General features: G+C 42.7%; 1 protein-coding gene across 4 annotated transcripts; it reads right to left on the reverse strand.

Annotated features, from left to right (window-relative positions):
- Nucleotides 1-497: 497 nt before the first annotated feature.
- Nucleotides 498-25,044, reverse strand: Dctd (dCMP deaminase). Of its 4 annotated transcripts, none has more exons than XM_047550188.1 (6): nt 24,940-25,044; nt 22,227-22,341; nt 21,861-21,996; nt 4,558-4,674; nt 3,126-3,222; nt 498-1,854 (listed from the first exon to the last, which is right to left on the reverse strand). In XM_047550188.1, the coding sequence occupies exons 2-6, from the start codon at nt 22,332-22,334 to the stop codon at nt 1,776-1,778; spliced, it is 537 nt and encodes a 178-aa protein (XP_047406144.1). In that variant the 5' UTR covers nt 22,335-22,341; nt 24,940-25,044; the 3' UTR covers nt 498-1,775. The 4 variants fall into 4 exon arrangements, with proteins under 4 accessions (XP_047406144.1, XP_047406142.1, XP_047406143.1 ...); XM_047550186.1 differs by having other exon boundaries at nt 24,899-25,023; XM_047550187.1 differs by having other exon boundaries at nt 24,844-24,979.
- Between the last annotated feature and the right edge of the window lie 699 nt (nt 25,045-25,743).

The raw sequence follows: 25,743 nt of genomic DNA on the forward strand, positions 1-25,743 counted from the left end.
GATCATAACTTGTAACTTACAATATAAAAATACCATGTTTTCTATTTTAACTCTCTTTACTGATTTTTTTTTTCTTCTACTTTCCTTTTGTTTTGTGTATTTTTGAGCAAACACAGAGCAAGGGGTTTGGAGGACAAAAGAGAAATAGAGGAGAAAAAAAGATGTAGAATACAGTGAGAGGGCAGCAGAGGATGGGCTAGGGAACTGAAGCATTCCAGGAGGGAGCAGCTGGGGACCTATCAGATGCCTGCACCTGAGACAGGGAGCAGGGAACCCAGGTGAGAGTCATAGACAGCCTTCTACCAACACCAGAAATTGGTCACAAGGAAGCGGCACCCATCGACCCTGGGCAAGTATACAGCATAGAAACCTCTGACTGTTCTCTGAGCATAAATCTATGTAATGTGTTTCACGACAATACAGAAATGGCAGAAATAGAAAGCTAAGCACATAATTATGAGAATATAAAAAATGAACATACTCTGCTGTGGTGGATTTTAATAAGATTTTAATAATATTGGTAAGGAGCCAAATTACACAATGCCCTAGAACACAGGAGTACAAAACCTCAGAGACAAAATAAAAACTCATGAAAACATAAGAGCACTCTAAAAAAGGTAATAATCTTTAAGATAAAGAAACCATTTTCTCAACAAAGGTACTGAGCATGTTTAATAAAAATTAAATGAGATTAAAGACAAGGTGCACAGCCACACAGTCCCGACCCGCAGCGACGGGGAGGGTGATATCTGTGCAGGTGAAGGCATGGCGCCAGGAGCTTGAATGAGCTCCGGTCGCCAATAGATCTGGAATAAGCAGCCTCCAGGTGGGTGGAATTTCTCACAATTCAATTCCAGGACAGGAATTAATTTGCTCGGAAATGAACCACACTGGCATGTGCAGGAGAGGCAACCTGTTTCCACACAGCAGAAGCGTGGGGGACATGCCTCACGCTCCCATCCCCCAAAGCCCAGTTGCCACCACCGCAGGGTGTGGTCTTGGGGAGGTGACAAGGGAAGATGGGCTGTCTCCTCTGAGAACAATTCATTATTCAGATAAACTAAATGTAACAGCTCTCTGTGACCAACTAACCAAAATTAAGAAGCCAAAACAACAGGGGTCTCCACCCCCAGAGGGATAATGTGCCACTCGCGTGTATGTAGCAGGATAACAGGAACAGAGAAAATATTCCTGGTTCAGTGGCGCTCATCATCTGTCGGGACAGATGTGCCACCCTATCTAGGTTTTCTGGGTGGATGGGTGGGGGCTTCCCTCAACTCTGCAGCAAAGACTTTAATGCTACTGTCGCGGGTCTTATTTTTTTTCCAAGGGCACTACATGTTATGCTTCATTTGGGCCAGATGTTCACTTCAGTGTGCCTGCTCATTCCCACTAAGAACACAACAATTATTTATTTGTCCTTCCCGCACATACAGCAGTGAGGAGTCGCTGTTCAAATGTAGCGGGGAACAGAGAGCTGATGCTCTTCTGCAGAGCCCCCAGCTTCCCAGCAGGCCAGGCCACAGGGAGGAGACTCCCTCACTCCAGCCGTCTGCAGGATCCCTTATTTTCAACCCTAAATCAATAGTTTAAACTGATGCAGATTCCATGTGACAGGAGGGACAGTAAGGGAGAGTTGAGACTTTATATTCTTTAGATGTCTACTGGCACTGTGCTGGCTATTAAAAAGTTATGTGCAACTTCAAGATGAAAGGCATTAGCAGCTTCTAAGAAGAGGACAGTCCCAATCTTCTGGAGATTTAATGAGATGGAACTCACTGAAGCTTCTGACTCGGTCGGCTGTTAATTGAATCAAAGTCAATGACAATCTTGCTGCACTTGGGTGTGAATTTCCTAAACATGAAAAACAAAACATATAAAGATATTATCCAATGAGTAGTTAAAGCAATTTATTTACTTTGGCTTAAACTATATTTTCTGTGCAGAGGAAAAAAAATGCTCTGGGATTTGCTTGATAGTTTATCTCTATAGGAGCCAATTATAGTGCACCATACCGAGAGAAACATGGACCAGAAAAGACTAAGACAAAAAAAAGATGCATGGGGTGGCTTGGTTTGTATGTTCTTCAGCTACCTGAGTTCATGAATTATCCGGGAGTCAAAGGATTTCTAACAAGTTAGCTGCACAACATGATATCCGTTTACTCGTTTTCCTATCAGATCTATCTTATTTTGTAGGAAATTTCTGCAGCCAACTTGGAGTCGCTCTGAAGCAAATGATAGTAAATTTTCTTCTGCCTCTTATACACAGCAAAATACAACTAGCTTTAGTGAGGAGCAATTTTTTTAAATCGTATTTTGAAAAGGCAAAGATAAAATAAACCCATGAGTATTTTTGTACTCATTAGCTTTTTTATTCATTACTCATTACCTCTACAGCAACTAAAAAGAAAATTATTGGGGACCTAAACATATTCTTTTTACAGTCAATAAGAGGATTTAAAGTCTCATAAGGCACAACAGTTTACTTCTAGAGATTCATCACGTAAAACCCATGAATAGTGAACACAGGGGGCTGAATTACAGTCCTACCTCTGCTGACCAAAACTACCATCAAGCTTTGTAAAAGCTTTTCAGTATCTAATGAATTTTCTGCCGTTAATCAAAGATGACTGATTTAATTGCAAGTAAAGCATGCTACATAATCTTTGCTCAGCAAAGATGATCATAAAAATCCAAGACTTCTAATCTCAATTAAAATTTGCTCTGAAAAGAACTCCTAGTGTTTTGACCTGACAGGTTACTTTCATCCTAACTTGTCTATGCCAGAGTTGGTACATCTGCAAAATTTACAAAGGTTTGGCATTACTATACAAAACTTCTAAATTTTTAAATTTCTCGCTATTTGAATAATTAGCCTAAGCCCTGGGAAGTTACTAATATTAAAATATAATCATTAAACAGATTGTCTTCAGATACTTCTGTCACTACTCTTAAAAATCTACCCCTAAAATAAGCTTTATATTCTTATGCCATCACGTTTCTGAATACTCTTCCAAGCGTGGAATTCAGATATCACAAGGAGAAACTGAACATCAGACAAGGTCAAATGTATTTCTACATCAGCCCTTCATACCACCTTTCCCCCAAGGACTCCCAACTTACCTGAACGAAACCCCAGCCATTTCAAACATGAGCCTTGCTGCTGTTGTCTCATCACTGTCATGGTATTTATCAGACATAAAAATAACTTCTTTTATACCTTAAAAGGGAATAGTGGAAGCCCCATTAGTACATGCATATATAGATCCTGCAAAAGAAAGGCAGAGGCAGATGGAGTTCTTGTAGCATCTATGATTAATTACCTTTTCCAAGTGCTTGCAGACAAGGTCCAGTTACTAAAATATATATCTGCTGCTTTCTAATACAGCAGAGGGTGGATTATATTTAATTTGCCCTCCAGTCTTCATGGATTTTTTTTTTAACAAATGCAAAGTGAAAACATGTCAAACAGTCAAGTCTTAATACAATTAACAAATTGTCTTTCCTGCAGGTGAGCAAATATTCTTTATTCACAAGGCAACTACTCTGAACTTAAGGGGCACATGGGAGGAGTGGTGGTTTCTAAGAATGGCCTGGCAGACCAGTACAACCCAGCTCCACAGAAGGCAGATCTGCTTCCTTTTTATGTTCTCACCAGGCAATACAAACCTGAACGTCAGGAATCCCAATGGCCCTGCACTCCACCAGCTCTGGAAGGAACGAGAGAGCTGACCACACAGACCGTAAGCTGCTCAGTGTATGCACCTGCTGCCACCTCTACAGCCTATAGACGGTCGAGGAAACATTCCAGAAGATGGAATAGCAGCACCAGCATGGAAGCCCACACTGCTCCTTAAGGGCGGCTTCTGATTCAATCAGACCTCTTCTGTTCTGAGATCCACGGGGCTCATGATAAACAGCCCCTTTAAACCACACATCTGGCTAAACATGCTAAGTCTTTAAATCTCAAGCTGAGAGCTTTATGGAGATAAAGTGTAGCTGAATCTTAGATGTGACAGTTTGAGAAAGGTGAAATATTCAGAATACAACCGTGTAGATTTATGGTAACTGTAATATAAGAAAAACTTAGAGTAGTACCATTTGAGTCTTATGGCATTTATATGCAAAGATATGCTTAGATCCTCAAATATCTACCATGTATTAGCTACAAATTAAAATTTGATATACAGACTCCCAGCTGACCTTGTTTCTGACAGAAGTTCATTTCCCTCCCTCCCCCCTAATCTATGCACAATATGTCAGAGAATGGTAAATTGACAGTAATTATATGCAATGCCTGTGTTGTTTTTTGGCAGCTTGCAGTTTAAGAAGTTGCAAACTAAATTAAAAACATGCTAAGAATCACAGAGGATGCAATTAGTCTTAGACTACCTGGCACCATTCAAAAACAAAACACGGGAAATATCTTGCAAAGTTGATAGTGCAATTAATTTAGATCTAAACAATAGCAATTTAAGATCAAATGCATCTGCAATGAGCTACTGATGAGCAGGCAGCAATGCAAATGTGACAAATGGAAAGGCCGGGTTCCTACCTGCCTGGATGATGAGCTTAGCACATTCATTACATGGGAACAAGGCGACATACATGCTGCAGCCCTTCACATCAGCCGAATTCTTGTTCATGATGGCATTTAGCTCAGCATGGCACACTGTGAGTTTGAAAAAGAAAGAAAAACTTCGATTGCAGTTCATGAAGAATTTACCAAGTGTTAGGCATTCCATTCCCCCCTCTGAAATAGGCCTGATAAAAATAAATTGATTAGAAACAGCATACACCGAGAATACCAAATGAGCGCCACGTGGTCTGAAATACCTTCACACTGACAGCCCTCGGTCCTTGAGCACTAGAGCAGCCAGGGGGGCTGAGGTCAAGCGCCTTCACCCACCTTAGGTCAAGCAATAGCTCATCGCTCCACAAGACCCTGAGGTATTGAATTGCCCACATAAAATGGCTCATTTGTGTGTGGATACACACACACAGGGTACTCTGTGTGGCTGTTAAGAGGGCAGGGAGCAGTAAGAGCAAGAGAATCAAGAAGCAAAGCTGAGCATTTCTACCCTGAGGGCTCTATCTGCTTCACCTCAGCATTCTCAGCCCAAGACACACAAGGAAAAACACAGGGAGATAACTAGCAGTTTATCTTTTATAAGAAAAACATTCATCCACTTAACAGCAATGAGGAGTCAAGATCTTGAAATGCTGTCCTATTCCACCAATGATCCCAAAGTGAGGATCCAGGGTCATCCTCAGGGTTGCCTGAGTTCAAGGTCAAAGGGAGCACCGTCCTTTCTTCCCCACTCCTGTCTTATTTCTTTAGATCTCCCTGCAATGCCTGAGGAGGACTCCAGCCCTGGCCAGTTTTGAGTCCCTTGGCCTGCCCATGAGGCTTGCGTATGGCCATCCTGTATCATTATTAAATTTCTGGGTGTGTTATTGGAGACCATACTATACACTGCTAATGGCAGTAACTGGCAAACTTGGCCTTGGAGGAGCTTCCAAAACATTCAAATCTGTGTTCCACACCCAGAATGTGATGGCGGGGGGCAGTGGCCTGAACTTGGGAACTGCAACCACCCCTGGGCACATGTCCCCAGCAGCTCGGCAAGGCTACGGGCAAAAAGCTGACCAAGAACTCTCTCAGGAAATGTTAGTATGTACTAATGTCCCCTTTTAGACTAGGAATACCATTTTTTAGGAGGTTTCAGCCATGTGTGAAAATGAACATTCTCTGGCATTGCAGGGAAATCTAAAGAAATAAGCTGTGCTTAATCAGATCGCAGCCCATCAGAGAATAATCCTCGCTGGTCACACAGGCATCTGAGCCACACCTCCCAAGACTCGCTGGCCTAACAAACCCCAAGGCCACGGGAAGACAAAGAGAGAGAACTCAGGAAGGAGCAGCATGGCCATGTGGGCACTGGCCTCGGACAGGCCCCCCAGCCCCTTCTCCCCTGGTGACCAAGATGTTCGGAAGCTGGCATTAACACTGCTCAGTGTTAAAACCAATTAGATGTAATTGTTTCTTTTATTTCCCCCTTGAGGGCAGAGCCCAGCCTTCTAGGTTCTTTGTAACTTCCCCAGAGTCTAATGTGATGCCACGAACATAATGGGTGTTAAATATTTATTGAATGAATAAAGGAGGAAATGCAGATTCCAATTATTGATGGTGACATTGGGAAATACCAAAAGTTCTCATAAATTCAAATATCAAAAATAGGTGTTCCCACCTAATAAATATTTTTTGATGGTGTTGGTATTAATATTCAGAACTAGAGTCTTTGAAACTGTTACGAAATACTATTATGATGTCCATTTTTCAATCTCTTAAGAATTGTCACACTGACAGCAACCATCTTCCTCTAATTCATCTGAGGCAGTTTGGGGCAAAATTTAACACTGTAGGTCTGGATTCATTAGTGAAAATTAGCATATGAAACAGACTCTCTAGGGAAGTATCTGATGTCCCTGTGCATCAAGGGTGGTTTATAGAAATAGACTTCTTTTCTTTTAACTTAAAAAAAAAAAAAAAAATCAAAAGATGAAAAATACAAAACTTCTTGTTAACAACGGACGAGGTCTCGGGACTACATGAATGCCAGAGGGGCAGGTACATGGGAAACTCTCACAAGGAGCAGTTCACAACCCACAGTCCCATGTATTCAAAACTAGACAATGACAAAAACAAAACCAAGCAGTCAAGAGCACAAGGATGTACCCAACGCCGATTCCTCTTGCTCAGTCCTGCACCCCTTCAATTTCAGACACAGCCAGCACCTGCCTCCTTCCCTGGAGTCCCCAGCACACCAAGACCTGTCTGATTAACACCTGCTTCCTGGACGCACTCAAGGGGATAAGGGGAAGAAGCCCCAGCCTAGGGGAACACCAGCCCTTGTCCACGTCATCCCCACTCTGTTACTCTCCATGAGCTACTGAGCTGTCATTCAGGTCCTGAAATCTGGCCTTGCCCTTCTGGCCTGATACTTGCCTCTCTGGTCCATGGTCTCCACTGCCCCTGTAGTTTTGACTATGGCCTCCCTCCAAAACCTCCTCACAGGTTCATTCCACACGAGGAGACATTACTCTATTGGGCCTCAGGCCCAGAACCCTATACTGTCCTCAGAGAAGAAACCAGGCAGACCAACTTGATGGTCATCCATTCAATTTGCTTAACACACATTGGTGTGAGTGAAGTGTTGGGACTCATTCACTCAGACTAGCCATCTGTATTGATCAAATAACAGGTAGTTGCAAAGTGTGCTCCTGCACAACGAGCACTCAGAACCAATGTGCCTGACCTGGGCCATGTTTGCTCCCAGCCCAGGATAGTCAGACGCAGAGCCAAGCACCTGCCCCCTTTGCACTCTGCACCTTGGCAGGCAGGCATGGAGCAAGAGCTTTTGCAACAGGGGTCGGCACCACAGTTCCAGGCCCAATTTGCCACTTCGAAGTTGGATGACCTTGGGGCTGGAAATGTAGCTTAGTGATGGAGCACTTGCCTAGCATGCGCCAGGTTCAATCCCCAGTACAGGAAAAAAAAAAAAAAGATGAAAGGAAGAGTCAAGGATGACTTTTGACAAGGTGAAAAGTGCCCTTTTGCTTTGCAAGAGTAACACTGGCTCTAAGAAAGTGTATTTCCAACTAACTAAATAAAAACAATTTAAAAAACACCAAACACATTGATTTTTTTACTTCTTCCCAAATTCTCAGTTTCATTCAGTGCTCCAGAACATGAGATTCTCTCTTAAAAGTTTTCACTAAGAAAACATGGCTCTCCTTTGCTGGTGCCAACCCTGAGGCCCCAACTTGCCTCTGCTTGGTTTTTTCACCTTTAAACACAGACACTTAGTCCTCATTCTGAAGGGGTCATCCCGCAGCATCTCTCCTTCCTCCTCTCAAGAAGAATCAGTATTTCAACAACAGCTACCCTAATGTTTAAAATAATCGTCTCCTGACTTTGTACTACAGATATAATCTCTAGTTTTCTTTAAAACAAGGTTTTCAAACGGCAAGTCCTACAACCAGTTTAATGAGTTATAATCAGTTTGTTTGTTGTTTTTTGATGAAACACACAAGGTAAAGGCAGAGACTGGAAAGCATCGGGTTACACACTTCTCCTAAAAACTATGTTCACTATGTTTCAGGTAGACATTTGCTGGGTGGCCAAGTACTACATGGGAGAATCACTACTTTATGGCAACCTGATGGCTCTGTAATTTGCTGATAAATGTTCACAAGCAATTATTTAAAAAGGAGGAGGAGGAGGAGGAAAGAAAAGAAAAAGGCCTGATTTGCAGCATCTACCAATTTCTGTGATGTAAACATGGCCCGATGTGACAGAGCTGGGAGAAGTGTGGACCTGACTATGGTAAGCAGATCAGACCCAGCTCCTCCACACCACTGCATGACCCTATCGTTACCAAAACCCAGAGCCTCTTTGTGGTTGCAATCTTTGAATTCACTTGTTCTCCTGGCCCTGGAATAATGGACTCCTCTCCACCCTAAAACCTCTCAGGACCACCCTACTTTTCTGTGCATCCTTTTCTTTCTTTTGCCTTTCTGGGGGCCCTTCCCAAGGGCCCAGATTTCCTTCCTAATTTTCCATTTCTTTCTTACAGTCACTGAATTAAGGATTCATCTATTCATAGATTCTCAGATACCACATCCATTTGTAAAACCCTGAAATCCACATTTCTAACCCTAACTTCCCATCTTTTCCTCAAGCTTTCTTTGGGGTGAGGGGTTCTCTTTTCCCACTACAATGAACACTGACAGCAATAAACTAAAGAATAAATTTATCTTTCTCTAGAGCTAACATTTTCACATGTTGCCAAAAAAGAACTGTGGCAAGGAACAAAATACACCTATGTGCAAAGAACACCCAGAGGCTGGTTCTGTTGGTTTTAAGCACAGTTTTTATGTTCTAAGTAGGAATAAGGACCAAGTATTTAAAAGATACACAGCATCTAAGGACTACTGAAAGTCTAAATTGTCCAAAAACAGATGAATTTTCCAACTACTTGGACTAATAAACCGATGGCTAAGCAATAAGCAAAAGAAATTTCCAAATAATACATATATTTGATAAGCACAAAGAGTAACACAAACCCTTCAATTACTCCCAACATTGTTTAAAAAGAAGAGAATCAAATGCTAAAAATACCAGATTAGTGCTTATAAAGTTCTTGATTGCCAGAGGAGAACCTCTGTTTCAGGTAATTATAAGACAATTCATGTGCTTTGGTCTTGTCTTTTCTTTTCTATTACTAACTGTCAGAATTCAGAACTGCATTAACCTTGGACCACTGAGAAGAGATTGTATAATTAGAAAACTGTATTTTTCAAATTCTCTCTTACTAGGGCTTGATTAATCCTCACTGTCTCATGTAGGCGGTTCTTTAGAAGTTTGACAAATTAACAGGATATACTCCATCCTTCGTTAAATTTAAGAGATTCAACATTTTATAGATTTGACTTCCATCTTATTTGATATTAAGGCTAATACAATATCTATTTTTGACAGTAGTACTATTAAGGTTACTCAAATAGTTTAAAAAAAAAAAAAAAACCTGAATAAAGCTAAACAAATTCTAACTGCTACACAAATAATTTAGCAGTCAGTGTGTGATTCAGCCCTCACCTGATCTTCATCAGCTACTGCGACATGACAGGAAATACTGGGGCCTGACACGATATGGACTCGGAAAAACTAAGTTTCTATTCCAGTTAAAGAAACTCCAGTGTTTTAAAACTCATTTTTAGTGATACAGGATTTTACTTGAAGAAAGTGACTTCCTCGGACCTGAGGGGGACTCTGCCAGGGCTGACCTGAAAAGACCGGGCAGGCTGGGGGCAGGGCTGGGACTAGGAGACTCGGAGCAGTCCCACTCTCCTCCTGCCACCATGCCAGGCTGAACCGGGCCACACGGACAGCAGGGTCCACTGACAACACAAGGGTCAGAGCCAGGAATGGAACAGAGGGTTGTGTCACTCTCTGTTCTTTCGACTGGGTCCTCACTCTGCAACCAACAATCATGAACTGGGGCACCTGCTTAAGACTGACCTGTGAGTTTTCACCTTGAATAACTCAAGGGTTAGTCTACAAGATATCCCACCTCTAGTCAGATAACAAAGCTTCCCCTCATTAGTCCTCCAAGTAGAATCTAAGTGCTTTTATTTCTGGGGTCCTAAAGTTATGAGTCACTACGTCTGGGCACATCTCTTGGAGCACAGGCCCACACCCTTGCCCTTATTGCTGGACAGGTGCCTGATAGAGACTTCCATCAAAGGGTGGGATATGCATCAGCTCCTCTATCAGGTCCATTTAAAGAACTACTTCACAGCATTTGGAACTAAAATGGAATTTCAACGACTTGTTTCTTAATTATTGAAAGATATCCTGAGAGGGCCTCATATGTCACTGCCAGTCTCCCAGGTACCCATCCTTCAAGTCAATAATTTAACAGTAGACCAGCCTCTAAATTTAAGCCCCAAACCTACCAACACCCCAAGCACCCTGTAAGGGGTCACAGGGAAGATGCACCCTTACAGGGCATGCCCCTTGTGACCCACCTGCCAATAGTTATCACCCAGCTAGCCCCAAACTAGGATGGACTGATTAGGTTACAGCACTCACAATTCAATCATTTCACCTCCGGACATTCCTGCATTAACAGGAGCTCTTTGGGGGGACACCTCACATGCAGACCATGACACCTGTCGACTTATTGGAGCACGTCAAAGCTGCTTCATTCTTATGGCTTCTAGGTACCAGCCTGCCCCAGAGAGAGCATCCCATTCTTTTCTGTGCTATGGCAGAAAGAGAAACAGTTTAAAACCTTCAGCGTTTCCCATCTACACTTTAATAAGTTCTGGATGCAAATACTGCCCACCTCCAGGCCAAGCATTAGCATGGTAAGGACATGGGGCCAGGACTGCAGGAAGGAGGTGGGTCCGATCCCTGCCGAGCTCACACCCAGGTGAACAGATGTCCAGGCACAGAAACAGCCAGGAAATCAAGTCAAAGTTACAGGCACTATAGAAGGGCAGGAAGTGTTCAGAAATTCAGTATAGGAGGACTTACACACACTCTGCAAGCAGATGGAGACTGGATCTTTAGGTGATACTGTTTCTGTAGATAAATGTATTGGGTTACAAATGTCTTTTCAGAAAAAGGGGGTTAAACCCTGACATCTGCCCACACACAGGTAAAGCCTTATTCAAGCCTCGGACTCATTCTGCTACAGGTAGGAATGATGATCCCACCCCTTTCCTTACACAGGGTTACAAGAAGAGCAGGAGGAAAAACCCTTAAACACTTGAAAGAATTATGCAAATGAAGCCTTTGTTACCACTAGTCAGAACTGGACTTGTTTCCTGAGAAGAGAAGAGACAGCCTCCAGTCTCCAGCAGGGTTGGGTGCCAGGGGATAGCATCCTTCTGAGCAGAGAGGAAGGTGAGCACACTTCTGCCTGACCACCCAACCCACTTGTGCTTAGCATGTAGACACCAATGCCTGGCCCTGTGTGCAGTTAGCAGCCTTTCCATTCACAAGATAAAGTAACTTGGCCTCAATACCTTCTGGCATTGAGGGACACACAATTCTACTTCAGAGTGTAAGTCTGTGTGTGAAAATAAAAACAGGAAATAGCGATATTGTAGAGAACCCAGCCTCATGAATGGAAAACATCTCATGGTAATCCCACCCCGTGACCAGAGAGGAAGTCTCTGCTAGAAGAAAATAACAGCAGAAAGGAATCTAGGCCAGGTCTGGGAAGAAAGGGGTGAGACATTCACTTATAAAGCAGCCAAGCCAGGTGCTATGGGGATGCCTGTAATCCCAGCAACTTGGGAGGTTGAGGCAGGAGGATCATGAGTTTAAGACCAGCCTCAGCAACTTGGTAAGACCCTGTCTCAAAAATAAAAGAGTTAGGGATATAGCTCCACACTAGAGCACCCACAGGTTCAATTCCCAGTACAAAAAAGGTTGTTGAGGGGAGCGGTGCAAGTTCCAAGCCCTGGGCCAAGTGTGGACTCCCAGGGCACCCGTGCCACTGGCCCAGCTCACTAAACACTTCAGCGTTAACATCCCAGGTCCACTCTTAAGCTAGTGCACCCTCAGCTCTTGGAGCCACCCGTGGCTCCCTCCCCTGCACTTCCTCTTTACCATGTTCACTTAGCTGCCTGCTGACACACTGCCTTTACTAGGTGGGCCTAATAGTTCAATGACCATAAGTACCTTTAAGCCTCAGCCTCCTGATCTGTGAAATGGCAAGAAAAATCCCTGCATCCAAGAACTATTAGAAAGACTCGAGTCTGTTAGCACAGGGTGGAAGATCTACCTGGTAAATGTTAGTGCCTCCTACCTCCTGGGGCTGCCCACTTGGGACCAAGCAGTCCTGGGCTGCACAGCTCAGCCTGACCACAGGAACATGCATTTCTTTCTCTCTCCCCCTTGCTCCGTTCCCCACCCCTGCCCCCTTCCTCGCTGCCTCTTGCTAAAGCTGCTGGCAACAACTCATGACACCCAGGGGAGCCACTTAGCCCCAATGGTAGTGCTTAGGGCTAAAGAGATTTCTGACTGTGGTGTTTCCATTATTGATAATAAAGCCCCCAGAACTCTAATTACACTGCTTCCCCATGTGCTAAGGGCACACAATCAGGTCAGAGGGAGGAGGACGTGGAAATAAGTGCATTTCATCCATGGGTAAGCCAGGCCAACCTCTTTCCTACTGTTCGTGTGAAATACATGTGCGATGCCTAAAAGGTACTAAAAAGGCACCAGGAGAAATGGGCACTAATCATCCTTTGACAGTTTTGTAATGTAAATATACACCACCAGGCTTAAAAGCTTCCCTCTTGTGCTCACAGCTTTTAAAGGGCAAACTGGGACTGAGCACTGAGCACTGGAACAGGAGTCAGGATCCGTGTGTTCTAATTAATTCCAGCTCCATAAGGCCTGCCTCGGGCAACTCACTGATCCTGTTTCAACTCATGGAAAAGGGGGATTAACCGACCTAGCTCAGGATTCTGAGGGAAGATGCAAGCTCCTGACACTGCCCTACATTCCTGGGCCATTTCTCTGGCAGGCTTCTCCTGGTCCACAGCTCTCGCCTCCTCCCACCATGTCCAAGCCTGCTCCCGTGCCAACTCCCTGCTCCTGCAGCTGCCAACCTGCCTCTGCATCATCAGAAAGACTGTCATTTATCACATCCCATCAGCAACTCCATGAACCTTGGCATCTGCTCTCATTTGCCCCCTCCATGCGCCTTGGTTTCCTCCTATCACTAACCAGTGTGCCTGGGAGGCCAACCCCACTCACATCTTCAAATGCTTTGCCTATTTCCCTTTCTCTCGCCCTCTCTATGGATGATTCCCATCAATTCAAAAGTGTCTGATGCAAAAAAAAAAAAACAATACAAACTTTTCTCTCAGCCTGTCTCCTTCTGGCCACATAACCTGCACGGCACTCTCTTCACAACCACACCTCAAAACCTTATCTAAATATTGCCCCCATTTCCCTGGCTTCTGTTCTTCCTTTGACTGGCTCCAATTTGTCTTTCACCCTCGAAAATGTTCTTGGCAACATCAACAATGATCTCCATGTTGCTAAACACCATAGCCATATTTAATCTTAGACCTCTCATTGGCCTTTCACATAGAGTACCACTCCTTCCTCCTTAAAACGCGACTCTATGGGCCACATGTCGCTCTCCCTCACAGGCCTTCCTGGATCATAGTACCTTCCCCTCCATCTTCCCATGGTATGGGGTTGGCTAGCTCTCCTGGGCCTCTTAAAAGGCACTTATTCCTTGGGCTGAGGTTGTGGCTCGTGGTAGGTCGCTCGCCTAGCATGTGTGAGGCACTGGGTTTGATTCTCAGCACCACATATAAATGAATAAATAAAAAACAAAGGTCCATCGACAACTAAAAAAAAAAATATCTTAAAAAGGGAGAGAGCACTTATCCCACTCATGGGGGCTCTGATCCTGTGATCTAATCACCTCCCAAGGGCCCCATCTCTTAATACCATGCTCTTGGGGTCAGGGTTACAACATGGACTTATGGTGGGTCATAAACATTCTGTCTGTAGCACAACTGAAGTATCTTTTGGGTCCAAACTCCTTAACCTCTCTTTACCACTTCAAGCTTAGGCTAATTCTTGCCTTGGCACGTGCTGCTCCAACAGCATTGCCACCTGAGGGCCCTCACCCAAGCAATCCCTCTGCTTGGAACGCTCTTCCCAACCCCCAAAAACAACACCCATCTTCATCTGATGGGGCCCATCTGATGCTTCAGATCTCAGCTTAAATGTCATTTCCTTAGAAAGGAATATTCAAAGTAACTGCTTATTTCATTAAGGTCTACCTCCTTCACAATTAAACTGCAAACTCCTTGAAAACAGAGGCCAGACCATGTATGTTCTATTTACTGCTGCAGAACGTCTGGCAAATAACACACATGATAGGTGATCTGGAAGTATTTGTGGAATGAATGAATGAGAACACGAAACATACTCTGAAAAAAAAAAAAAAAAAAACGCAATGCATTATAAGATATGATTATAATTTTTAAGAAGGAAGCAAGATGACTTAAGAGAACACCCCCACCACCAGCAGACAACTCACACTGGTAAAAGAACAAATGACTCATTAGAATTTATTTAAATTCCTAAAAAGTGATAACTCACTTGCAGAAGGAAAAACGACAGAGGAATTCTGCTTCCCTTTATTCACCTAAACTCAAAATTAATGGCATTCTGAACAAAGTCTTTTAATTGCAGAATTTAAAAATTCATGCTCAGTTATCATATTCAATATTTTAAATTTACCGTGGCATCTATCATTTGAAGGAGGCACGGAGATAAAATTTACACCTCCACTAATTAGCTGGCACCAACCAGCATGAAGGGAGGGGTCTGTGTTCTCCCTTGCAGCCCAACTCCCTTGCTTTCACCAATATTCTGAGTTTATCACAGGGAGGTCCAGTGCCAGGCAAGTGTCCACATTGCAATAAGTACCACACTGAGTGATTCACAAAAGGATTTCTAAAGTTCTATTTAGTCTCAGACCAACTGCTTATCTCCAAATAGTTCTAAATGCATTCATATATTCATATATTCTCTTTACCTGGACACAGGATCTTTTCTTTTACTGCTGTTTTCCAACCTTTTTTCATCCAGCATCTTTTAATCTCCACGGTCGTAGGGTAACCTACACACTTTAACCAGTCCCTTCTATTTGCGCGTACTGTCTTCTATCTGGTTTGTATTCATCTTAGAACTGCAGCAGACTTTAATTATTGAAAAGGAAGAAAGGAAAGAAGCCTGTTTCTATGTATTAATTTACCCACATGCACATTCTCCCTGTGTTACTGCAACCAATAGCTTTCTACAGCTCTGCAACCTTGACCGAGAACGCTTTCAGAAATCTGCAAGCAGAAAAAACAAACTAATCTAATGTAATCAGAGCTACATTATTTATATTTTTCTTCAGAATTATGGAACTGGAGGAGTCCTCAGTAATAATCTGTTTCACAAAGATACTGAGAAATAAATGTCCAGTAATGTATCTAATAGCTGCTCAATTGCTGGGTATAAATAAACCAGACTTGGAACCCAGAGCTCTCCATGGCTGGTCCAGGATTCTTCCACTGGAATGTGGTCACTGTTTTTTAAGCACTGTGGGGGTTTACTTAGCTAACGTGTATTTTACAGACATACATAACAACATTGAAACATAAATGTCCTAACAAGCTGGAGAGTGATATCGGCCAAATTACTGTTATACTGTATGCATGTTCTGATATGTAACAACAAATATCCCATCATTATGTACAACTATAATGTACCAATAAAAAAAAATGTAGAAAAAAAGTCTTAAGAAGTAAAAGTGAAAAGCAGTATAAATATTTACAAGGATTTCTAAGAACAGGGTTTTACTGCAAATTTCTGGGAACAAACAGTACATACATATTCTACTTTAAAATACCAGTATTAGCAAAACTATGAAAAGGAGATTCCTGATGAAAAAAAGTCAAAATAAAATACAATCTTAGTAATTTAGCCAATTTCATAGAAGATCTGTCAAAATCAACACAAGTGACACAAAACACATCAACAGAATAAAGACCATGAGATTCATCATTTTCAGGGGATCACATAGTAACCCAGAGCTGCTAAGGAGACTCAGCAAATTTAGACTTAAAGAAGTTGTATTTATCATCAGGAATACCCAATTGCATTCAGATCATTAATATGCTCAAGTACCTAACATATTTGTTTTCGAAAGGAAGTTGAATGTGCCCTGAAATTCTATAAAGGTTATTAATTTTTCAAAAAACCTCTTATTTTGAGAAATAGTATGAAGATCAACTTTACCCCACTTCCAAGAATCACTTTTGTTTTATTTCAAACTTCTGAGGTGAGCTGACTTTAAAATCACTTTTTAGCAAAAGGAGACAGACATACATATTTTTTCAAGGGTAGGTCTGAGTCCTTTAGATGAGCATTTTAGTTTTTCCTACATATGCTTTTTAGGACAGGGGGGTATGCTGATACTATCCCTCCTTTGCAGGTATTTATAATGAAATGATTGGTAATGCTTTAAAAATAATTAACTGTATCTACAAAAATATATACATAAAAATCAAGTGATTTTTAAAAATTACTACTTATTCTTTTCTGGAGACTTTATGAGCAATTATACCTTAAAGTGAAATAGTCTTATATCATGCTGGTTAACTTTAGGGGGCAGGGGCAAGACTCAAACATACACTGTTGAGTTCCTGTTGTTCTAAAGAACCACAAATCAAGCCTGGGTTTGCCCCTTGATTCATAAAAACAATCTACTTAATTTCTTTCCTGCACAAGTGCTCAAAGGTTTTCCATTGATTACATTAGTTATTTTGTACAGAAGTCCCTAATTAGACCCGCAGTCAGGCCATAACTCCTAGATGGCCAGGCAGGGGCGGAATGGCAGGAAGCTATAAGTGAAATTAAATTCTGCAGAAAAAGAAACAGCAAGTCATCAAATCCAGGATCTGCCTAACAAAACCAGAGGGCATTCAATTTCAACTGACTGAAAGAACAAATTTGATCTTAATTACTAAGAAGCTCTTACAAGTTGTGAGGAAGTCACAGCTTAAGAAGGATTGGCCTCCTAACTTCTTGATAAATTAGTTTCTCAAGACTAACCTTTTGGATGCCAAAGAAATACATCATACGCATGGCAGTCAGGAAAATGTCACTGTTCAAGGGGGTAAGGTAAATGGCTAAGTAATCACGAAAATGACATCTATGCATGCTTAACAATATGCTAAGTCTGAAAAATAAAGATTAAATTTAAATATAAAATTTAAAGAAGCACTGCCACACACTGGCAAAAGTGTTTAAAGCTGCCATGCTATCACTTGCCTTAGTTAATTCCAGGTTTTTGCTTCCTAGCATCATATTCTTTTTAGGGTAGTCCTACAGAAATAGGAAATGACAGGTCTTTGTTTCTCCCAATGCATTCCAAGGGAGGCTACCCACAACTCCCATGTGGGTCAAGACTGTGGTCCTTAACATGATAAGGTGTGATCTAGTGGGCAGGGCAATCCTGGCTTCTCCATCAACATGGGTGGGAGGAGGAGGTCACACCAAGGAAACATTTATAGCCACAACCCTTCACAAATGGGCAGTGTGATGAGTCTAGCAAGTGCTGCTCAAAATTCCTTGAAGTTGAACAATGGAAGAAGTCAGCTCTACTTCAACTCTGTAGTCTGTAAACTATAGCATGAAAACTAGTTACAAAAACCTGAGGAAAGAGTGATATCTGAACTACCAAGAGTATTTTACCTCCATATAAAAAAATTGGTATTTTGATTAAATGTGCTTCACCATAATGAATTTCACAAAGAAAAAGAAACTAAAAATGTCAACTGAACACTTCATCATGAGTTTAGCAACACACCCCCTCATAAAAATAAAAGTCTTTTCTTATGGTAAATTAGATAAATTTGCTGCTCCCTGGGTTTTTAATTGTCATTCATCTGGGAGGGTTCTCACTATAACAAAGCTGCCTTCCTCCTGCCATTTACTGTTACTGACATTATACTATCTTCTGGATTTTCCAAGAAAAAGATGAAATAAAAGTAGTTTCTTTAGTAGGGGGAATTTTCATTTTCCATATTAATATCACATTATAATCAAATAGTTTCATGAAGTTTTGATCCTAAGGCTGGAAGAACAAAAACACCCTTTAAAAATGCCTCTCTAGAGATACAGCCCAGGAAAAAACTCTGTCTTCCTAGTATAAGTATTCTGTGCTTCCCTCCTCCCTATAAAGTGTCAATCAAGACTAATGACTTCGAGCTTACAGAACTAGTAAAGTAGAATTAAGTTGTATGTTATCGATAAACTTAAATTTACACAGTTTCTAAGTTCACTGGCTTAGTCACTTTGGGCTACTACAACAAAGTACTTATTTATTTCTCACAATTCTGGAGGTTTGAAGGCCAACATCAGGGTGTTAACATATCAGGTTCTGGTGAGACCACATTTGCAGGTTATCACCTTTTTATATCCTCACATGGTAGAGAACAAGCACTTTTTTTTGGGGGGGGGGGTCCCTGCTACAATGGTGCTAATCCCATTCATCAGGGCTCCACCCTCATGGCCTTATTACCTCTTACAGGCCCACCTCCAAATACCATCACATTAGGATTAGAGTGTCAACATACTGAATTATAGAGAGGACACAAATATTTAGTCCACTGCACTCCCCTCTGAAGAAACAGCAAGTCATTTGCAAGTGGACTTCTAACACTAGGCACAGGTCACCACTCTCTGAGTTCTTGATCTCTTAGGAGCTATTTCATCTAAGCTACAATCTGTTCAATTGCAAAACAAGATGATTGGTGTTTCAGAAAAACTGAATTCCTGAGCCTCACTGGAGAGATACAGAGTGGCATAGTAGAAAGAGCACTGACCGTGAAGTTAGGAGATGCCACCATGCAATGCAACAGCACAGCATTCACTTAAAAGAACAGGGTAGGCTTAAACCCTGTGCACCAAACCATGAAGCATTACTACAGTACTGCAAGAGGCCTAGCATGGTCCACAGCTGAATAAATGCTATGTCTAGCACACAATGTGTCATTTATTCCAAACACACATGAATATTGTTTGAATAATAAAGATCACATTAATGTAATGTGTTAATAACATGAAATAGGTTTTGTCATCATGGATTTTCTTACTGAAAAGATACTACAGGTTTTTGAGGTTTAAAAGACAGTCCTCTTTATTCAAGAGTTAAGAATCACTGGTCTAGATCTCTAGGTAATTACCAAAGGTCCTTTATAGGGATTAATGCATAACCCATGAATCTATCCTTCCTGACACAGCAGCACAGTCACCACTAGCAGAGGTGAGGAAAGAAATACATTATCCAATCCCAGACATCACCACCTTAGTATTAAAAAATCTTAAAAACCAGAGAGAAAAATTTGCATTTTAGTCAACTACCAAACATTTCTATTACATCCTAGGCAATCTAAACATTTCTCTGGGGCCTGAAAAGCCTAGAAGAGAGGGATGAGTGTACAGTGTATACCCAGTCATCATTATTTAGACTTACAGCCCATCTTTACAAGTATTATGATGGCAGTAATACTAAATGCCTTTTAAAAGCCATTTAATACCTTCTACAACTTTTATGGTACATCAAATTACAAGCTTACTCCCGTGAAAGAAAATTACCTATATTCTAACATAGCTGCATATAAAATGAATAATTGATAAGTGAGGGCAAAGAGCTTTGAAAACTTAGAGGTATGATATGGATGATAAAAAAAAAAAAATAATGTAGACCACCAGTGCTCTCAAACTCAGCAGTTATTCAATAAAAAACAATCAGTGGAGTTGGACAGATGCCTGTGCGGGTTTTCAAAAAACATTTTTTTTCTTATGGAAAGCAGCTCTGAGAGGTAGTCTATCCCACTTGAACAAAGGGCAATGTCTCATAACAAATACAACCAGTCACTTGAGAGGTTATGGAGCACTGGCAAATGCAAAGGTTTGGGCTTGCAGGTCACTGCAAGGAATGTCCCTAGGTGAATTTCCCTGGGGCTCATGGTGACTAAAGGTACAGGTCCCTATGAAGAGGGCTGCCCTTGACCACTGAGAATCCTTCCACACTGGTTCAGCCACGGGCATCTTCTGCAACCAGCCTGAGTACAACAGACTGAATCTCCTAAGAATTCCTGCGTATCCCAGCTCAGCACGAGGACCAATATTTCACTGTCGTGACTCGGTGAAATATTGACTGTGGTAGTCATACATTTCAATGGAGATCTTTAACGTATCGACCCTTTCACTTTCACTGTTTTTATATGGGACGCTGAACTGTACCATGAAAAATTATTTTTGCATAGACCTAAAAACAACTAATCATTTCCTCTCCTTCTTACCATCAAAAGCTTACAGGATCAAAAGCAGGATGACAAAAGTTTTTAAAAATGTTAGCACATTTTTCATATAACTCATTACCATCAGCTCTCAAGCTGGGGTGGAGAAGACAGTTTTACACTCTCCCAGTTCTGATCCTGCCCTTCCTACTCCTACCCGGGTGAAGTTAAACTGACCATATGACTATTAAATCCCCTTCATCACTGAGTTATTTTGGATACCTGAACACCCCAAATGCTTTGAAGCTATCCCCACACCCATGCCTCAATTCCTTCTCTAACTTCTACACCCCTTTTCTCCTTTTTCTTTCAAACACGGAGGATTTGGCAGTTTAAAAAGAAATTTATGGGGCTTACTTAACATGATGAAGGTCCAGGAACATTAGAAAAATACATAAATTAGACTAAATGTAGACTTGGAATTCTTCATGAGGAAAACCTACAGGGAAGAGTCAATAAAGCAGCAAAGTCTTACATCATGCCTTGAACTTGGTTTCCTGAAAGCACAATCTTTCCCATTGGATGGCTTTAATCTACTTTACTTCCAACAGAGCCAGTCTGTTTACTTTCAGACATAAATACGGGCCTGAACATTATGAAAAATCAGCAACCAACATATGCAACCCAATTAGCCTCTTTTATGGCATTAATTGCATATTCTTTAGGGAATAAAAGGAAAAGTGAAGCTGTGGTTTGTCTCTCCCAGATAATTTCTGAAAGGATTCTCCCTGGGGCTTAACAAATTCTAAGAAGTACCCTTACCTAACTTCCAAGTGAAAATCCAGATAGCCAAGCCAAAGGTTTTGCTTCCACACTTCTAGCTTTTGATCTGACAACAGTCCACTGTGGGACTGAAGAGGCCCCACAACAGGAAGAAGAGACTGCACCATCCATCTCCTGAGGTCCATCTCAGCTTGATTTCTTCTTGCCAGAGATGAGCTTAACTAATTGTCCTCATCAGGCAGAGAGGATGAATGAAGGCTGCTTTTCATCAGAGCAAAGCTGCAGGCAGCACTTGGTGAGCTGACCCACTTCCCAGTAGTCAAGAAACAACCTAGAGAGCCACTATGCACATCCCTCAGGTATCTCTGCAAGGAGCTGCAGACCTCCATGGCTGCTCTGGTATTGTTCAGGTTGCCAGGCAAGCACACCAGACCCTCTGAAGGCAGGTCAGGCTATAGAACCTCAGGGTCTACTTGGGATACTAACAAGCTTTGGAAACGAACTTAGCAGATGGGGCCAGGAAATTGGAGTAGTTCGATAGGACTTTTTTTCTTTCCCTTTATTGGTAACTGAAAAGGATGATACTGCTTCGTGGCTAACTTCTGGAATTAAGCACCTCCCAATTAAGCTAGGTCACTAATCGGGATGGGATATAAACTGCCTTACCATAAGGGTATTTGGTATCCAGCTTATTCTCTGCTGTTCTCCTCCAAGGCAACAGGTCATCACTGCAACCATTTGGCATTCCATTGTAGCCAATCCCGACAATCTTGTTTTCTGCATTCACAATGCAGGCTCCGACCTACAGGGAAACAAACCCAAAACCTTGGTGGCTCCAATTGACTGGTCTACCACTGCGTAGACAGTGAAGGAAACTAGTCTCTCACAAGAAAATGTACACATGCAGGACTACAGCACAAAGGCAGCAGACTTAGTGTGCATTTCATGTTGACAGGCATCTCCTTTTGTACTCTGCTCACCTGTAAGTGACTCTCTGTGAGTACCTAAACATCGCCTATGAAACTCATTTACCTGGGAATTTGGATCTTTGCTTCTCTGTGCTGATAAGAAGGCCACTGCCATGAAATACTCAGGCCATTCTAAATAGTCATCCCGTTTTTTGCAGGAAACTTCACTCATGCTGAATCTAGAAGAAAAATGTGACAAAATGTTGAAGAAAGTATTTTGGTAAATCTGATTTTTGATTCACAGGGGGCACCAAACTAAACTCTGGGCCTCTAAACAGACAGTGGAGTCACAAAACATGAACCTTGGATAGTCTGGTCTTTAAATAAGATGATGATTTCAGAAGTTTGTATTTGGCACCTATAGCTTCACATTCCCAACTATTTTATCTACTTACTGCTTTCTCATAGGATATTTTTTCAAGTTACTACATATAACTGACCTACAAATTATTCTTCCTCCCTTATAATTTAGAGTCAGCACAGGAGGGGGAATATAAAAGAAATATTTATTGGTCATCTAATAGATTCCAAACAGCTTGTTTATATACATAATCTAACTCAAGCCTCAATTCTTGCTAACGTAGGCAATAACATCCCATCTTACAGATTCAGTGAACGTAGGGAATTTGCCCTAAACCATGCCACTTGGACTCCCAAGACAACATGTGAAGCCATCCCAATTCTGTATTAACCAGGTAATTTGTCCCTTTCCTTTCCCTAGATGGAACTGAAGTTATGCAGACTCTGAGGACTGGATCAAATAAGAAACTCTGAAAAATGCTATTTCTTTTTTTTTTAATTTTTAAAAATATATTGCTATACAATAGGTGTTGGAGAGGATGTGGGGAAAAAGGTACACTCATACATTTCTGGTGGGGCTGCAAATCAGTGCAAGCCACTCTGGAAAGCAGTGTGGAGATTCCTTAGAAAAATTGGAATGCACCCACCATTTGACCCAGCTATTCAACTCCTCGGCCTATATCCAAAGGACTTAAAATCAGCATACTACAGAGATACAGCCACATCAATGTTCATAGCTGCTCAATTCACAATAGCGGGATTGTGGAACCAACCTAGATGTCCTTCAATTGATGAATGGATAAAGAAAATGTACTATATATATATATATATATATATATATATATATATACACACAATGGAATATGACTCAGCTATAAAGAATAATAAAATTATGGCATTTGCAGGCAAATGGATGAAATTGGAGAATATCATGCTAAGTGAGATAAGCCAATCTCAAAAATCAGAGACAAATGATCTCACTGATAAGCGGATGATGACACATAATGGGGGGGTGGGAGGAGGGCAAGAATGGAGGAAGGAGGGACTCTATAGAGGGAAAAGAGGGGTGGGAGGAGTGGGGGGAAGGAAAAAATAACAATGAATCAAACATCATTACCCTATGTAAATATGATTATGCAAATGGTATGCTGTTACTCCATGTACAAACAGAAACATGTATCCCATTTGTTTACAATAAAAATAAATTTAAAAATATATATATATTGTTCTATATTTATAACTTATATGTAAAAGCAGGGGATCTGAGCTTTTTGCAAAATGAAAAGTATTACAAATACAAGAGACACCTAAAATTGAGTAAAGCATAATAATTGACACTTTTTAAAAATCACAATAATCTATTTCTAAACTCAGGTTTTGGTAACACGGGTTTCACTCAGGGCAGGCACCAGTGGTCTCAATAGGGAAAAGGGCTGGGGATATAGCTCAGTTGGTAAAGCGCTTGCCTTGTATGCACAAGGCCCTGGGTTCCATCCCCAGCACCGCGCCAAAAAAAAAAAAATAGGGAAGAGCCCATGCAGGTGGTCTACAACCTCAAGTACGTAGAGTCTTTCAAAAAGAAAGGAAACTAAAGCAAAGAATGGATGACCCCAGATCACTCAATTACTCAGATCACTGAGAGAGACTAAAGGAAGTCAAGAATTTATCAAAACTTCCATTTCAGGCTCTGAACTCTAAACTTATGGCTCTAAGCAGTGCAGAAGTGCTTAACTAGGATACATTTAACAGGTTAACTGCCCACTGATTCTGCGGCCTAAATTCTGAGAAGCCTGCAAACCCTCTTAACCAGTACACCCAGATGCTATATTGGCCTGCTTTCCCACCTGGTTTAAGGACTAGCATCCACAAAGGCTACAGGGTGCCACATAAGTACCTACTAAACAGGAGCCAGAGAGGAAATGGGGGAAGGCAGGACAGGAAGGGAAAGAGACACACTACCCCACCGCACGTCTGACCTGTCCTGTGCTTGCTTTAACGCTCACTGGAGCCCTGTGATGACTGACACCCAGCTGCAAAACAGAAGGGACCTGAGGCTGGGATACAACTAGTCCAGAAAGACAGAGCTAGCCACCACCTCCCCCACCCACCTGGACAGAACCCACGCTTCCCACAACTCCCTCAGCTCTGATCCAGGGACTAAAGCCCGCGTTCCCGCTCCAACACGTGGAGCCCAGCAGGAACTGCTGTTTTCAGACTTCCAGAACCAACTCCCTCCACCACCGCGAGGGAGAAAGCCTGGCAGGGGCCGAAGAGTTGGCCATGAAATTAACCCTGGTCTGCCCAGAGAAGCCGACGAGCCCTCGCCGCCACCCCACATTGTCCACTGGCAAGCTGCACGCGGCGCAGGGCTTCCTTAGGACCAGCGAGTGGGGCACCCAGGGCCCGGGCTGCGCCACGTGGCTCGGAGCTGCGTACCGCACGGCTGCCCCGCCCACTCCGGTGCGGGCTCCGCGGACCTGAGGGCCGGTGCCTGTCCTCACAGCCGCTGCCGCCGCGCGCCCAGGGGAAGGAAGTCGCGAGAGGAGGCGGGGCCGCTGCGTGGCCGGAAGGTGGCAGCGGCCCGCGCGGCGCGCGCTCGGAGGGGGCGGTGGCCCGGCAGCGGGCGGGAACGGGAGCGCACCTCTGCGGAGAGCCGCCCGGCGTCTCCGCCTCCCGGTCACCGTGCCGGCTCGGGCCCACAGCCCACCTTCCGCTGACGAGTTTTAGAGCCGCGCATCTGCCCTCGCGGAGCGCTGATGACTGCCCCGGGGGTTCCGGGCTGCTTTGTTGTGACCGATGGTTCCAGTTTAGCCCCTGACTTTTTGCACTGCCCACGGCGGCCGCGCCACGAGGTGGAGCAGCGGCCTGCCCGGCCCCGCCCAGCATTTCCCCCAGGTGGGACCTGCACCTCACCACTCACAGGGGTGTGACTTCGTGCCCACTGAGGGCTGGGTGGTTTTTGTTGGTAGTGGTGAGGTTTCTTTCCCATCGGCATCTCCTACCAACTTCTTTAAGCTGTTGCTATAAATATCTATTATGTGTAACTGAAAGACGACTCAAAGAATCTAGTGCCGTGAAACTGAAAGGGGCAGCAAGTGAGGGGACCTGGTTTTGGCCTCTGGAATGATCCTGCTGCGTGGCGGTGCACTGGAAGGGACTGTTGGCCACTGCGGGCCTCAGTTTCACTCTAGGGGGATTTGTTGGGGCACGATGTGCCTAAAGACACAGATGCCTCGAAGCTGCATTTGCATTTGCGTTTTGCTGATCGGCTTACACTTTTC

This window comes from Sciurus carolinensis, chromosome 4 (genome assembly GCF_902686445.1).
Source record: "Sciurus carolinensis chromosome 4, mSciCar1.2, whole genome shotgun sequence".
Taxonomy (NCBI): domain Eukaryota; kingdom Metazoa; phylum Chordata; class Mammalia; order Rodentia; family Sciuridae; genus Sciurus; species Sciurus carolinensis.